At 41.8% G+C, this 16,500-nt stretch overlaps 1 protein-coding gene across 1 annotated transcript in view; it reads right to left on the bottom strand.

Annotated features, from left to right (window-relative positions):
• The window catches only part of stk10 (serine/threonine kinase 10), a 40,070-nt gene extending 25,092 nt beyond the window's left edge, over window positions 1-14,978 (bottom strand). The window contains exons 1-2 of the mRNA XM_083927598.1: window positions 14,522-14,978; window positions 3,689-3,853 (exon numbers count right to left, since the gene is read on the bottom strand). Coding sequence (XP_083783724.1) covers window positions 3,689-3,853; window positions 14,522-14,680 — 324 coding nt within the window. The 5' untranslated portion in view covers window positions 14,681-14,978. The remainder of the gene's footprint in view (window positions 1-3,688; window positions 3,854-14,521) is intronic.
• Window positions 14,979-16,500: the final 1,522 nt, after the last annotated feature.

Genomic DNA, 16,500 nt, shown 5'->3' with positions numbered 1-16,500 from the left:
GAAACAATCCTGGATGACATGTTGTGCTGCGGTGAAGAATGTGCCCCGACTGGTCAAACTACATGCAAAGCATGCCTACTATGGGCTGAACACATAAGAGACAAAATATCTACCTATCACACATCCCCCCACGACCCCCCCAAACAATTGCAAAAAGCTTTAAAAAAAAAAAAACAGAGCCGTGTTCCTGCGATTCACAGCTCTGCACTTTCACAATGATTTCCCACCTCATTTTGTCAGGGTTCTAAAATTCTATTTGCCAACAATGACCTGCCTGGAAACTGCAATACCGTATAATGAAAGAAATACCAGCGTATAAAACATGAATCACACAGACACACTGTTGTACTTTGTCACTGTGAACATGACAAATGCTTCAGTGATCTGTATGAGGTGGTGCTAAAAAAGACACAACATACCAGAGTCAGTGACATTATGTTCACCTCACTGTATGCAAATAATTGCAACAATAGCATTTTAAAAATATTGTGGTTGCCTCACTCTGTTAAAAAAAAGAAAAATAATTAACAGCGAGAGCCCAGCTGTCTTTCTCAAACTCAGGCTTTTCAAAATGTGAAATACATAAAAGGCATAAGAATCTTGCAAAATGTTAGTAATGCTTTCTAGAAACTGTCTATATTCAAATTTTGTTTTGTAGAGAAGCTGCTTCTATCATTCTGTATATACACTGGGTTCAGATAGACAAAATTGGCTTTCAAAACCTTCAAACTCAGCTAAAAGCACTAACCTAATGTGATACTATACCTCCCTCATTTTAGCCATTACTGCTGGATCTTTACTCCAAAAAATACCAAAAATGACAATGGTATGGAATCCAGCCATGCAGAAAATTGTGTGGGTTTTGCCTAGGTCATGAGATATATGCCTCTCAGATATCTGCCTCCAGTCCAATACAACTTGGGTAGATGGAATTTTGTTCAAAGCATGGGAAATCTACATTTAAAAAGTTGACCAGAAACAGTGTCTCCATCCCATTACTCTGGATAATGAACGACATTATTTTAGATACGTTGCACTGGAGAAACAGTCCGGAGGGATTCCTTTAGTACTTGGGTGGCAGCATAAATCTCAGGGAGGGATATCTTAAAATAAAACAGAGGCGAGTAAGACAATGTGTTTTGTCATTTGGGTGAACAAACCCTTTAATCAGGCAGGCTTAACTATGCTTCTAAATTATGTGTCTCTTCTGTGTTTATTGTCTCCTGTTTTCATTTGCTGAACTGTTCTCCTCCTTTATCTCTCTCTCTCTCTCTCTCTCTCTCTCTCTCTCTCTCTCTCTCTGTTCGTTCTTCTCAGTACGCTGATGTCAGCAGTCCCGTCCCCATGTTAAAGGCCCTCTTTTTCTCACGCTGTGGGTCTGGCTGCCCCTCTAGCCTCAAGACCAGATTGTTCCTGAACGGGAACAAACAGCTCTTCTCTCACTAGTCTCTCTGTCTTTCTTCCTCTATCCCTCTCTTACTCAGTAGAAAGCAGAACGGATGGGTCGGCACTGGAATGCATCTTTCTAACCCCTGCTCAGTCCACCCAACCGAGGTTACTGAGGCCTGACCACCAACCACTGGGCTAATTGTTGAGATCCTGAGGCTAGCACACATAGTCATACCAATGAGGTGCAGCTTGTTCACTTTGTCATGTTATATGTAATTATCCTACAGCCGGTCAGATGCTGAAAGTTTCTATACTAATCCAAGTTAGTTGTTCTTAAAATACAGGCTGAAATACAGATAAAACAGACATTGAGCGTAATTATGTGTAAGATCTAAAAGAAAAGACATTAGTATCAGAGCACAGCTTGGAAGGGAGATAGTAAAGCTGACACTCAGAAGCCACAAACACACATGAGGCATGTGGTTTGAATGCTGCAGGAAGGGATGTTTGTACATTTCACTTATCAGCACTAACACAGTCTTACAGTGATGGAGGACGTTCACCTTCCACACACAGGAACACGTGTGTGTGTGTGTGTGTGTGTGTGTGTGTGTGTGTGTGTGTGTGTGTGTGTGTGTGTGGACTTAAAGTTAGACATTTTAAGATTTTCATTAAATCAAACCCCATTTTTATAACATTTAAGTTCTGCAATATAATAGCCATTCAATGTACTCACATCCAGAAATTCTCTCTATACATATCAGTTTTATTGGTAGTGGCAGAGTCCGCCATTCCCGTGCAGGATTTAGATCCCTTAGTTAAACACAAGGGATTCACAGGAAAACAATGCACGTATGTTCCTATGTATTCCAGCGTATCTTTGATAACAGCCTTACTGTTTATTATTTGCATTCTTGACGCTGTGTCAGAGCTGTGTTGAGTTACTGCTAACGCAAACTGAATGTCCTACTGCCGCTTCTTCACATTGAACTACTCAACTGCTAAAATTTGGTCGGCTTTTATTGTGAAGAAGTCACAGGAGACTACTTAGGATCGTTCATCAAAAATGTGTCTACAAAACAAGACAACATCATGATAGGTATTTTTCAACTCGAACTGTGCACAGCATGAAATCAGGTCATAGTAGCAATTATTATTGACCAACTTCTTTATTAAAATAATGCAGGTTTGTTTCCCTGAACTGTAAACAGATACACCAGGGGTTCGTCTGCTGTATTTCTGACAAAGTAGTGTTTGCTGTAGCAGTAACCCGCACATTCTTCTATCATGGTAAGCACAGGTATTGCCCATTCAAACCAGAATTGATATCGTACATATTACAACTTTATAAGTGTAACTTTTACAATTGATTTGGTCACTAAAGAAGGAGATCTTAAGTTTAAATAGTATCACAAGTAGAGGGGTATCCTAACAACTATCTTTAGTCTTAACGCTGCCTGGTAATTCCTCAGATATTTAAGGTCTCACCCTAAGATGAGGTCACTATTACTTTTCTTGGACGGATACACTGGGAGATGACAGCGGGAGTTAAATACTTGACCCAGTGTGCAAATGTTCTGAGGGAAAATAACTTGAGCAGAAAACACTGAACTGAAATGGATCTTCATTATTGCTGTAACATCAGGGTGAGGGCCGGGTCATTCCTGATGCATTATGTCACCCTGGGGGGGGGGGGTCTGGTGTCATCCCCATTAAGGCAATCCACTTTTCTTATCTTTATTATTCAACAGTGCTAGGAGAAATATACTCTGGGTGAGATAATGTATAAAAAAAACAAAGCAGACTTAGATTGAAATTAAACATCCCATGAGCCTGCCAACAAACATGGTTAAAAGGTCTGTTTTTCCACTTCCCCGCTGGTCGTTCAGGTTTGTGTGTTGTAGCTCTGTTTGGAATGGTTGCAAAGAAAACTTGGTGGACGGACATGGTAACTCCTTGCACAGTGAAAAGGATACATCTTGTGAGAAGGGGAACACACAGCAGATAAGGTCCCTTTGGTACATTATGCACCAGTCTAATACAACAGCTCAGACCACAGTGTTCCCGTGTTGCAGCATACCGTCTCTCCAAGTACAATACCTTCTAAATTCAGTATATAAATTTGTTTTTGTTTTTTTGTTTTGTTCAGTTTAAGTTCTAAAATGTGCAAACACAGTGGTTTGGGCATTTCCTTTTTTATTGCTCCATAAAGGAGAGATGAAGCTGACAGAGAGAAGGGTTGAAGTCTGTGGTTCACACTTGAAGCTGAATGTCTAAACCACTTTCCTGTGTTACCTACCCACAGTTTGTTGTCATGGTAAAATGCATCAAGCAGCTTCACAATATAGCGGTGGTCACATTTAGCCAGGATGTCAATCTCAACGATGTAGTCCTCCAGTTCCTCCTCACATTTTGTCTCGATCACTTTGGCTGCAGCCAGAACTCCTGACTCCTTGTTCCTGGCCTGAAGAGACAGAGAAGCAGAACTTTAAATCCAGCATGCATTAGTAATAGCAGAGCTGTTTGAAAGATTCCTGCATTTTACTTCCCCTCCTTTAGGGCTTAAACTCTTTCACAAGGGGAGTTTTTCAGTGTAAATAACCCTTTGAACTCAAGAGCTTGACTTCTCCAGAGAGATATTTTTTTGATCACACAGATTTGTTTTAATAAGGGGGAAATACAGGGTGGGGCTATTTTTATAAAACAGGGGGTATGAAGAAAATGGCTCACACTGTTACTTTACAAAACATTTCTTTTTGCTGCTATAATGTGTCGGACTAAAAGGTGGAAAATGTCAAAATTAAACTTACAAACTGAAATTGCTAAAACAGTACAGACAGCTGTGCCTATCACTCAGCAAACCGCAGTCTTCCATCGCAGTGGAAGCCAAAGGGATTCCGAAACATCAAGAAATGCACAACAGCAATTAAAATGTTGACTAACATTTAGAGACGAAACAGGAAACTCCACACCCTCCCTAAGCAACTGGGGGGAAAAAGAGGAACCACAAAAGCTGTCGAGTGTCAGTGTGGCTACACACACACACACACACACACACACACACACACAAACAGGTATATAGACAATGCATTCCTATAATTCTGAATAATAAAAGGAAACGAGTAAATTGTTCAGTGCCTTACTGGAAGGCATCAAAACACCCGAACCACCGGGTGACTCAGAGTGAGGCTGAGGACGCCAAACACATGATGTTCATCCTTGTGTATGAGAGAAAGTTGTGAATGCTGACTGACAGGGGAATTGTTGGGTCTATGTAAATCTTAAATAAGTTATAGAGTGTGGTCTATACCTACTCTGTAAAGTGTCCGGAGATAACTTTTGTTATGATTTTTGCACTATAAATAAAATTGAATTGAATCTTTACTGTAATTGTTTAGACAATGATACAGTTGAACCACTCCAGAAAGAGAAGCTAGAAACATTCAAAGGATAACTCAACAGGTTGTGAGTGATCAAGAGAACCACATCTCAAGTATGTGAGAGTGTGAAAGTTGGTGCATGAATGACAAAATATGTCTGGACAGTGATATGTCATGGAGAGAAATGGAGAACGCATGTAAATGTGTCCACCCAGTGACCTGTCGAAACGCGACAGACTAAACAGCCCAGCGGGGGTCTGATGCCTCTGCGCTTTTACAGGAGCTGTGGGAAAACATCTGAATAAACAGAACAGGCTCGAAGCAACACACACACTTTAACTCATCCTGGCTCGCCATGACTAGGCTATGTGTGTTTGTCAAACAAAAGTTCCAGGGAGGCAAAACTGCCCTCACACCAGGGCAACCCACAGTGAGAGTCAACAGGACGTCTCCTCCTGCCATACAACCATCAGTCAGTCAGTTAACGAGTGTCGACAGTAAACACGGAGACACCAGACACTTTCACTCCTCTGCCAACATCTCAGCTCTCTGCTATTCACTCACTTCCTGCATCAACACAGTCAGACTCAACAAACTCACTGCCTGGAGTCGGATTTGCAGGAGAGGGTTACAGACCTACTGGTACTGTATGTTTATTGGTGTTCTGCCATCTCTGTCATATAAAAGCTGTATACATCATTTAGATTTATAGACATTAAGAAGACATTTAGTATATAATACTGCCATGTTTAAAACCCGATTCCAAACCCTTGTTAATAGCGGGTGGTCATTAGTGAACTGCAGTAAGCATCCCGTTGCTCGCGCTCGCATGCTGGTACACTCCATAAACGCAACAGAGTACCGGCAAACACTGGGAGAATAAATATAATTGACCGGCATCATGTTGTTATAATGCTGCTAAAACAATTATCTAATTTACAATAATAGCTAGCTTGCTGTTTGCAAATCACTCCATCAGCCAGCACCACACAGCAATGGATGGCAGTTCCATACCAGATCCCAGACCGCACCAAGTCCAACTTTCTGCCTGAGCAGCAAACTAGATGCTTCCATTACAGGACAGCCGCCAACCGGACAGAATGTGTGGACTCAGTTCGTTTGTTGACTGTAGGTGATCTGAAGAGCGACGAGCACTCCTATCCTTTACAGTTTACAGGAAAATCCGCCCCGAACCTTTTCATAGAAAAATCAGTCCACAGGCTGTTATAGGCAACCCAGAGAGTTGGTGAAGGTCTCAATTTGTAAAGTTTGCCCATTGGCAAGAAAAACAAAATGATTAATATAAAAACGTTACAAACACGTCCTTTAAAGCTGCCATGTCAAGTCCAAGAACCTGTCCATCCCTCGACAAAACAAATGGAATCATCATAATTTACACACAGACGCACACACGCACGCACACACGCGCAAACAACACTGAGGAATGTAGCTCTGGCCTTCAGATAGTTGGGGGGGCGAACTGAGCCCCCTGCATTTATGTGTTGTCTTTTTGCATGACACATGGAATGCATTGCATCAAGGGTCCCTTAAGTATACTATCCAAACATGCATGTTTGTTTATACGTGCACCTTACCATCTGTATACACTGCACACAGAGGAAATTACCCTTAAACTTCCTGGCGTGACATCATTGCACAAATGTGTATATGTTTGTACGTACACAAGAGAGAAATAATTGGAGGCCCCATCCTTCTCAACAGCCTTTAATCTGAACAACCTTGAAAAGACCAGCGGCAACCTCTCTGATCAAACACTAATTTCTGTCTTACTGATCAACACCTTCACATACGATCTGCTGTGTGAGATTAGTGACATTGTATCATTCTTCAACACTTTCTGCTATTGTGGGTGTGTTTTTTTCAGAGTCTGCCGACCTTATGTCACATCCTTCCTGACTCACCTTTCAGGTAGTTATTGCATCTTGCAAATGTGTAGCATTAATTTCTAGACAACCAAATTTGTATATCACCTGAAATATGATGTTCTAATGTACGCTATGAAACGGTTTGTCTGATAACATACGAAATATAAGGCAAAGGAGGGTCTAATGGGCAACTGTAGAGGAGCTGAGGTGCACAGTCACGCCTTCAATATGTCACGTTAATTGGTTGCTTTGGCTCAGATCCCGAGTTTCAAATGGCAACAAAACAGAAAAAGTCAACATTGTACATACAAGTATAAAAGACATGTCTCCGAGCGCTCTCGGGGCACATTCACCGTCATGTAGCTCATAATTCCAGCTTTAGGGATGACATCATTTGTTATCAGTTGGCCCAGAAAGCACCTACATTATCCTCAAATTATCTACATGTCAACAAGAAAGAGAAAAAAGCACAGGGCCTGTTGGAGATGACCGTTCACAACCAGGGAACTGAAAAAATAGGACTAGAGTACTACATACTGTAGCTGCTGCTGTAGCCATCCCAAGAGAAAAGAACGCCTAATACGTCTTACCCACTGACTGTTCATTCTTACTGTCTTACAGAGGACAACAACTTCTCTTTGTTTCTGTACCATCTTGCAGCTCATCTCACTGCCTGGCTGTTTTCCTGTTCATTAGTGACTGGGCTTTCATGTCATGTTAGCTACAAAGACTACATACAAGCTGCATCTACTGTATTTTCTTTATTTACATGATGCGTTTCTATCAATCATCCATTAGTTTATGTGTGTTTTTAGCTATCTCCCTGAGCATGATCTGTTTTTTATTGTTTATCCCATTTTTAAGCCTCTTGCTGCAGCATATGTACAGCACACCTCCCCTCTCTACCCTCCAGCCTCATCATTCATTGTCTGTCACACTGCACATCTTTTGTCTCCCTCACCAAATTTGTCTGTCTTCCATGCCTGTATATCTCTCCCCCATCTGTCATTTATCCATCTGTTTTCAGTAGCAGTCTTTTTGAAGGCCACGATCCATGGCAGAGAAGGACAGCGATGAAGAGCTTCAGAGAAAGCAGCTGTTACTGACCCATCCGTTATTGTATGTACTGGCAGACTAGGCAAACACACACACACAAAAGCACACACGCCCATTCTTGTGCTCATCTGTGTATGTGTGTCAGTCGTTCTGAAATTAATCAAGTTGGGAAAAACAATGTTTTATAGGGTAACTATGTTGACTGAGGCATTAATGATTACTGTGGGTGTGTTTGCTTCAAAGCACAGCGCTGGAGCACACTCAAAACTTTTACCATCAGCTTCTCAATGAGTTTTTGCCCATTTAGGCTGTAAGCTGAAAAGAACAAGGAATAGTTAACCACGGAGTCAATGGACCAATGACCTCTTGTAACCGATAACACAGAACTTTCCCTGTGGAGTCAATCACCTCCAGGTTGAATGAGCATACCACATGCTGGCGTGAATTTTCAGCTTGTGTATGGTGCTATAGTTTCTACAAATACACACATATAAGTCCCTTCAGGGGAATTTGTGTAAGTTAGACCTTTGCCCCATCGTAAACCTGTAACCTGCCCCTCCTCCTGAGACTCTCCCCATGTGTCTGCAAACAGGAATGTGGTTTTCAGCTCCTACATGACAGCAGCTAATAAAACCTCACCTCTGACAGCAGACGCCTGTGGAAGTGATGATCTCTCATTCAGATGAACAAGGTGCACAAGTGAAGCATGATAAACATCTGCATGTAGGCTACTACTGACCCTTACTGCAGTAAGTTAAACAAATTATCTAAAAAGTTTGTTGGTCTTGCTCTATTACAAATGTGTCAGATGAGTGACACTGAACACTTGAGCAAGAGAAAGTAGAAAAAATAGATTGTCTTTTAAAAAAAGAAAAAAAAAAGGACTTTTTAGAGAAAATCTTGATTCTCTACAAATATCCAAAGGCACACACTATGGATGGGGAGACCATCACTTTTGCAGTTTCAGTTTGATCCATTCACTAAAAGACCACTTCTCTGTGGAGGTTGTTGGGGTGTATGCTGCTTGTGAGGGACTCCTGCAAAAAGCCCCCCCCCCCCCCCCCACACACCCTTTAAAGAGTATTTCATGCTTTTATTTACATATGATTATCCTTAGAAGACACTAGAACTGGTATAACAGAATAAAAGAATATTTATCAATACATCTTTAACAAGGACTTTAGAGGCGATTATTCAGCAATTTACTGGACTCTTTTGAAACACTAACATGATTCTGGAGAGCGTGATAACTTATTTAATCATATTTGCTAGATTATATACAGTTATGATTAAGCAAATAATGTTTATATAACTTACATCACTCTGAAACCAAACCTCCGCCCTTACTGACACCGAAGCAACACGACTTGTTAACTAGAAGATAAGCATATGTTTCTACAGGTAAAGCAAGGCCCATTAACTTCTGTTTTCAAGACAAATGAACGTTTATGTGTTCTAAAATACATATGTCACAGTGTATGTAAATGTATTATGAAAAATTACTATACCAGTGGTAAAAATGCAAAAAGGGTTTCATATGTAAACATCCACACTGGTGGTGGCAAGGCATGCATTCATGCATGTGGATAGGTGACTAAACATGGGTGTCATAATATTTTATTTGTCAAACTGGGGATTTCTCCTCTGCTTTTGATTGTTAGGGTATATTTGTCAGTGTCACCCAGCTAAAGAGAGGATGATCTTTGATTACTTAGAAACTACTGTGCGGGAAAGTGACTAAAATGAGGTTTCAATGCTGCAAAACTGGGACTAACTCTTCAGAGATTTGAGCAGAAATGTGAACTTCTCATCTGAGCTTATGGCTTTCCCCAACCTTAGCGAGACAAAGCATTGCATGCGTCTGTGGCTTTTATCAACTCAGCAGCAAGATTCTTCCTGTCTTACACAACCCGCTGACTGCATGAAAGCATGAGTGTATGCATTCACTGGGCGTGAAGCACATAACCAAGCAAAGTTCAAACTTAACACCCCATCAAAGAGCGATGAGTCTTTCCGGAATGTGAAAGTTTTGAACACTGCAAAGACATTTCTCACATTAAAACACTGAAGTGAAGGTCACAAGTACAAAGCAGGTCAATGAGGCAGGAAATCATAATATGCCAAGAAGAGACTTGAAAGAAAATAACTCACTCTTACACTGCTTTCTTCAATCATTCATACTCATGCCAAGCCTTGCACATATTCTAAAAAGCATGAATCTCCTGAAAAATGAGATCAACATTTGCCTACAGCTTACAGCACACAATACAAGTAACAAACAACAGATTGGGGGGTTTACACGCCCATTGTTAGAGAGCGCTGCTTAAACCAAGCTCAGACAGGTATTGCAAGATGCCAGATAAATCAGTGTACGTCTATCTAGAACTGATCTGAAATGCCTTCAAGTGAAAGGCATGGTTAAAATGCTCATGAAAGTCATCGACCTCCAGCAGTATGTAGGTAGGAACCGTAAGGAGACTTTCTGTAAGTGCCTGTGACGTCATTGCGACGTCTCCCAGCATGCTGAGCCCACGCCCACTCAACAGGGCTCCTATCAGTCGCTATGGGCCCAGCTGGTCCCTGAGATTAGACCCAGAGTCTGACACGTAAGTAAAGGCGCTTCAACATGTATCGTTGTGGCACTGCCATATTCATAAACATTGGGGCTTTCCTTTGCACAGAGGATGTTGCAAGCACCTAGTGTGTTTCTCTTTCACTTGCCTGAAGAGGATAATCATGTTTGAAGTGAGTCTTCCACAAGCCTTTCAATCATACCACCATCTGTCATTGCAAGTAAACATGCATTAACCTTAGTGCCGTATTTTGTGACATTAAGCAATCCAGGTTTCCAAAATAGTCCCATGGATTACATCCTGCCCATAGTTGACCCATGAACAATTCTGTTCTGACTTGACTGATAGATAATCAGACACCTTAGGACTAACCTGATGACACCAAAACATTGCTGCATAGTGTCTTGGCCATCTAACCTATTGCCGTTTCCTTTGAACGCCCTGGATCAAAAGTGTGTTTTAACTTATAACTCATTTCTCTTTCCACCACACCAGGTCCCTCACAGTGACAATCTTTGACTCCAATAACTCAAAAACCAAAACACATTTCCGATAAGTTTCCCATCTTTAAGATCGTGACTGAACTGTAAGCCACATTGTTGTTAATCTTGATCAAGAGTTGTGCAATACTTATAAAGTACGCGGCTAACTACACAAGCCCCCTACCGCAGTTTAAGTCCACTATCTTTTTACACCGCAGACCAACAGGGAAAAGATGCAGCGTGGAATTCGAACCACAAAGGGAATTCGATTGAGCGTAAACCTTACAACCTGTTCGTGTGTATGGAAACATGTCACCAGTGGCAGCAGGGCAATGTGCTCAGTGGCACGTGGCCCATTAATTAGTGAGGGGAACCATGCAGCTCCTCTGTTTCATGCTTCAGTTGAAGCCACACACCCTCACACACTCTTTCCAAGAAGTGCAAGCATGCACCGACAGATGCATAGACAACAAAGAAAACATCCTATGAGTCACTGGGTGGACAGGAAGTGAGACATTCTCTTGTTATGACTTTATGTATGAGACGGACTTAAAGTGGTTATTGGTGAGTGGTGATTAAGAGAAGGAATTGAGCGGGGTCTGCACAACATAGTGCAACATCTTTTGCAGTTTGTCAAGGACTTAAGTAAGAAGCAACATTTCTGAAATACATTCAAAAACTACAAACAATGCACCATTAACACTGCATCAATGTATTTCTGTACAGTACTGTGTGACAACACCACACTGATGGTGAACAGCGATCCTGTAACCTTGTGACACAGAGAACTTGAGAATGTAAACAACAGCTTGTGTTTCCTTCTGTGGTACTCACACCATGAAACTTAATTTTAAAATTAAAAATACTTTTGTCGAACTATGTTTAAGGTGCCTTGTTGAAAACGTTTGTAGCAAGATTTGTTTTCAGTCGATACCAATAACGGATGAGTTCACTTTTTATTATTTCAAAAAGAAGTTCATAAGCTGTGGTATAAGCACATCTCCTGGGGGCAAGAAAGGCTAAGATGGAGCGAGCAAAGATGAATATCTTAATATCCCATAGCTGAGACACAACCAAATCTAACTGGCATCGGCGGCAATATATCTCATGCATCTCTAAGCAAGTTTACTTATTTATATTTATCACCTCAAGTTAAATCTTTTTCATTTGTTCTCACTCCTTCATGCAAATAACCTTTCAGAAGCCTTTGAGTTTCAGGATGTGAACACATGCAGTAAGCCAGTGGTTCTTAATCAAAACAATGTACAGCTTAATAACCACATAACGATTTCAGATTCTTGTGAATAACTAATAAGTCTAAAAAGATGAAATCTCAATGCAATGTTTTACAAAAGAAGACGCAAAGATCAGAGAATGGTTCAAAAGAATACATTAAAGTGTGTGAAACAATTCTCTTTCTTGTCGTCTTAATCATTTTGTGATCCCTTCCTCTGTTTTGGACTTTCAACGATAGAAAAGTACAATTGAACGTACAGGGTAAGACTTTGACATAACTGAGGGTTATATTGCACTTTATGAGATCCTTCTGTCACAGTGTTCCTGCGATATAAACAAACGCCTGCGGCTTGATTTGTCCTTAACACTCCCCTTACGCAACAAAATGACTTGTTATTCTCCAATGGAGACATTAACCTTTAGAGTGTGCTTGACAGGAGCACTTTGTACTCACAACTAACAGTATACAATTAAAGAGGTCTGTGCTAAATCTTAAAGACGCGTGTCAGAAACAAGCTAGGGTCTTATTCCATGCAAAATACATCAGTATTGCTCTTCTGCTTCCTTTCACACGTCCAAAATACGCTTTTTATTTCACTCACCAGGCCACTGACAGTTTGATAAGCAGCTGATTTCACTTGTGACAGAGATATCGAGTCCCGACCCCCCACCCCCACCCGCCCCCCGCTCTGTCAAAGACTTTAACAACGGAACAACATGTGCAAAACACCACTTGAAGCCTTTCCCTCCCACAGACAAGCTGATTATTCTTAAGTTCGGAAGGTGTAAGAGGAAGACGTCCCCTGATGCAGTCTCATGATTTCCTCTCTCGGCCATCATCTGCTCCCACTCTGCTTCCCTCCATCTGACAGATGCAGGTGTGGAGCTGTCCTCCTCCAACCCACTCAAGGCGAAGAAACAGAAGCCAAAGCAGAGGCTTGACTTGTGTAAAACAAAGGGAAAATATAGTGGGGACACATAACCTGTCAGAAACCATGCCAGTTATTCAGGTGGAATCATGTTCAACAGGACGATAAGCCACAAAGCATCTATAAAAAACAAAAAGGTCAAATTCAAAGAACCCCTGTGTATTTACAAACTAACTTTTAAAGACTTCTTCACGCTCAAAGGACTTCATGTTCAGTCAGTTCATCAGCTTCAACAGTAAACTGAAAGCATTGTTTGTGTTCATAGTACACTGTAGGCTTCATCTGTGTTTTTATGTTTTCTCAGTTATCTAGACAATCCACAAGACTCCTCACATGCTAGCTCGAAAAAAGTACATTATAGGACAACCTATATAGTGTGTATCTCAGACCTGTGACTAGAAAAGCAAGATTGAACAGATTTCTTTTCATTTCAGTGCAAACACCTCACCAGTCCACTGAGACTCATCGTCCAGTGCCTGTGTCGCCGCATCACTAGCCCACTGTTTGTATACTGTCCTGTAAAAATTAAATATCTAAATAAAGGTGGAGTCCTCTAAAAAAAAAAAAAAAAAAGACTACATTTTCTGTTCCAGGCAGACCTCTAGTAAGGCATCACTTCTTCCACTGAGGCCCCTGATGTGTCAAAGACTTTCACTGTGCTCCACTGGCAGCACAGACACAGGGCGCCTGTGCCATGCTTCACAGAGGGGACTGACCAGCTAACAGATCCAGATTAAATAACGCCTCTGAGCCAAAAGTGCTGCTGTTTCTGAGGTTGGAGAGGAGCGGACGGAACTAACGCAGAGTGCTCTCACTGTCACTGTGGCTGCTTCAGACTGGATCGGCTGCGAGAAGCGAGGGGGAGTCGGGTTGGTGTTTGAAGAGTTTTCTAAACCGTCTGTAGTGCAGAATTTGTGGGAAATCACAAGAGAAGTCCCAAGTCCCTTTTACTAAAACTATGATGATTCAAAAGAAAAAAACAAGTTACTTCAACAAGCCAGGAACAAAACTGAGGATGGAGTAGCTCTCAGCAGGAGGATGTGAACAGTCTTTGACTAACATGAGTAGACTCAAATGAATGATTCTTATCTAGAAACAGGTTCGACCTTTCATCAACAAAAAATCTTTCCCCTGATACCCAAAGCAAGTGTGACTACCTGAGTTTGTTAGTGGGACTCTGGACCAACCACATAGTTGACATATTAGTCATAATCTCAGCAATGCTGGTGATGGGGAAGCATCCGCAGGAGAACACAGAAGGTGTTCACACCAATAGCATGTAGGATACATTCTACATAACATATAAGACAGTGTTTCTATTGCAATTCACATAACTTGGAAAGAAAGGTGATGTTTGAGTTGCATCTTATAATTTAGAATATTTCAAAGACAGATTAATAATATGTCTTGGAGGCCACGGGGGTGACTTCGGGTTCAGTGAAACATTTCATCTCAAGAGTCTTTTCTAAAAATGACAGTGTTGCTGAAGTTGTCGACAGGTGAATAATAAAGAGGTTAGAGATGATGAAGAACTAGAAACACCAGTGTGCACAGTTTGCAGGAACCTCGTGTCTGTATGATCCCACTCACCTTGTAGACCTTTCCAAACGCACCGTCGCCCAGCTCGCCAATAATTTCCCACAAGTCATTCGGGTTGATGTCCCGGTGAACGTGCTCGTACTGCTTCAATTTCTTTTTGATTTCAATCGTTGGCAGACGGAATATTTTGCTGAATCTAGCGAGTGCCATTGTTTACAACGCGACCGCATTCAGCTTAAAAAAAACAAACAAACAAAAAGTACCAAAGGGCTCAATACGCACGCGGAGACGCGCAGCCCGGGGATTTAAACGCTTTAAAACTATTCACCAATCTCCACTTCCCGCGTGCAAGAGGAAATAAAAAGAGAGCTGAGAGAGTTCAAAGAAGTTATTCAACTCCGTCCATTAAAACCAGGTAGGGTGAAGGCTCTGCGGTCGTAATCCCATTCACAAGCTGCGGTGAGTGCCGGACGCGCACACGGTGGCCACCTGCCGCTGGAAACACGATGGAGTAACCGCCTGACAGCCCGCCTGTCTGGGCAACTTGTTGTGCGAAAACGCCCCACCTCGTTACCCTCCCACTGCCGTCATGGAAATGTAGTTTCTCTCAAAGAACAAGTCGGCGTCACTGTTGTGCTGATGAGGTAAAAAAAAAAAAAAAAGAAAAACTTCATGTCCGGGTCGGTGCTGGGCGTGTCCTCTGACAGCAGAAACAGCTGTGCCAATAACAAAACCACCAAACTTCTGGTGGAGCTCTGTGGAATGCACTTATTCCCTCAGTGTGACCCCGGAATATTGTTATTTTACACCGTACAGGAGGCGGCTGCATCGCTATAATGTCTCATTCTTACAGATTTGATTTATTTTACGAGACTCAGACTTTGGGAGATAATTCATTACAATTTAGATGTCTTCAAATTAAGAATTATATTTCTTACATGATTTAACCCGTAGTTTTAAAATCCTAATTTACCTCTACTGTACTACCACTACTGCTCTCTTTATTCAAACTACAAGCTGGTTCAACCAACTTGCTCTTCACCAGTACAGGTAGTGTTATAGCGCCCTCTGGTGGCACACCCGGATCAGTGAACTTTTACCTTTGAACGTGGAAAACGACACAAGTGAGACAAAGCAGTCATACGAGCAACTCATGGTAAATGGTAAATGGACTTGTACTTATACAGCGCCCTTCTAGTCTTCTGACTACTCAAGGCGCTTTCACAGTGTTTGTCACATTCACCCATTCACACAGACATTCACACAATTGGCAGTGAACATCTACATACCATCTAATCTAACCATTCACACCACATTTACACACCCATGCGCAGCACGGGGAGCAATCCAGGGTTCAGTGTCTTGCCCAAGGACACTTTGACATGATTGAACCGCCAATGTCATGACCATTGAGCCACAGTCGCCCCCATTTCATCTCATCTCATCTCATCTTCAACCGCTTATCCGGGGTCGGGTCGCGGGGGCAGCAGCTTTAGCAGGGGACCCCAAACTTCCCTTTCCCGGGCCACATTAACCAGCTCTAACTGGGGGATCCCGAGGCGTTCCCAGGCCAGCGTGGAGATATAATCTCTCCACCTAGTCCTGGGTCTTCCCCGAGGCCTCCTCCCAGCTGGACATGCCTGGAACACCTCCCTAGGAAGGCGCCCAGGGGGCATCTTTGATAAATATATATTAGTGCTGAAATAATCTCAAAAAGGTAAAGTGATGTGATGATTTGCTGCTTTCATGTTTAATATCATTTAAATTAAATATGTTTGATGACTGTCAGACAAAAAGGAGGGGGGGGGGGCAACAACTTCTGCTGTGGAACAAATAAAAAACATTTAGTAGAAAAACCAATGAATCAATAAAATATGAAAATAATATTTTGAAGCCCTATATGATCCCAACAGCACACAACTGGTGAATTGCGTGCTGTTGAAAAAAAGGATAAACTAGCACAGATAACTGAATGATAAAAATGGGATTATGTTTCATTCATCCTCTTTCATTTATTATCTATCACAAGT

The sequence above is a fragment of the Echiichthys vipera genome (assembly GCF_963691815.1).
Source record: "Echiichthys vipera genome assembly, chromosome: 14".
In the NCBI taxonomy this organism is placed as follows: Eukaryota; Metazoa; Chordata; class Actinopteri; order Perciformes; family Trachinidae; genus Echiichthys; species Echiichthys vipera.
Note: the sequence above shows the minus strand (reverse complement) of the source record. Positions and strands in the feature narration are given on the sequence as shown.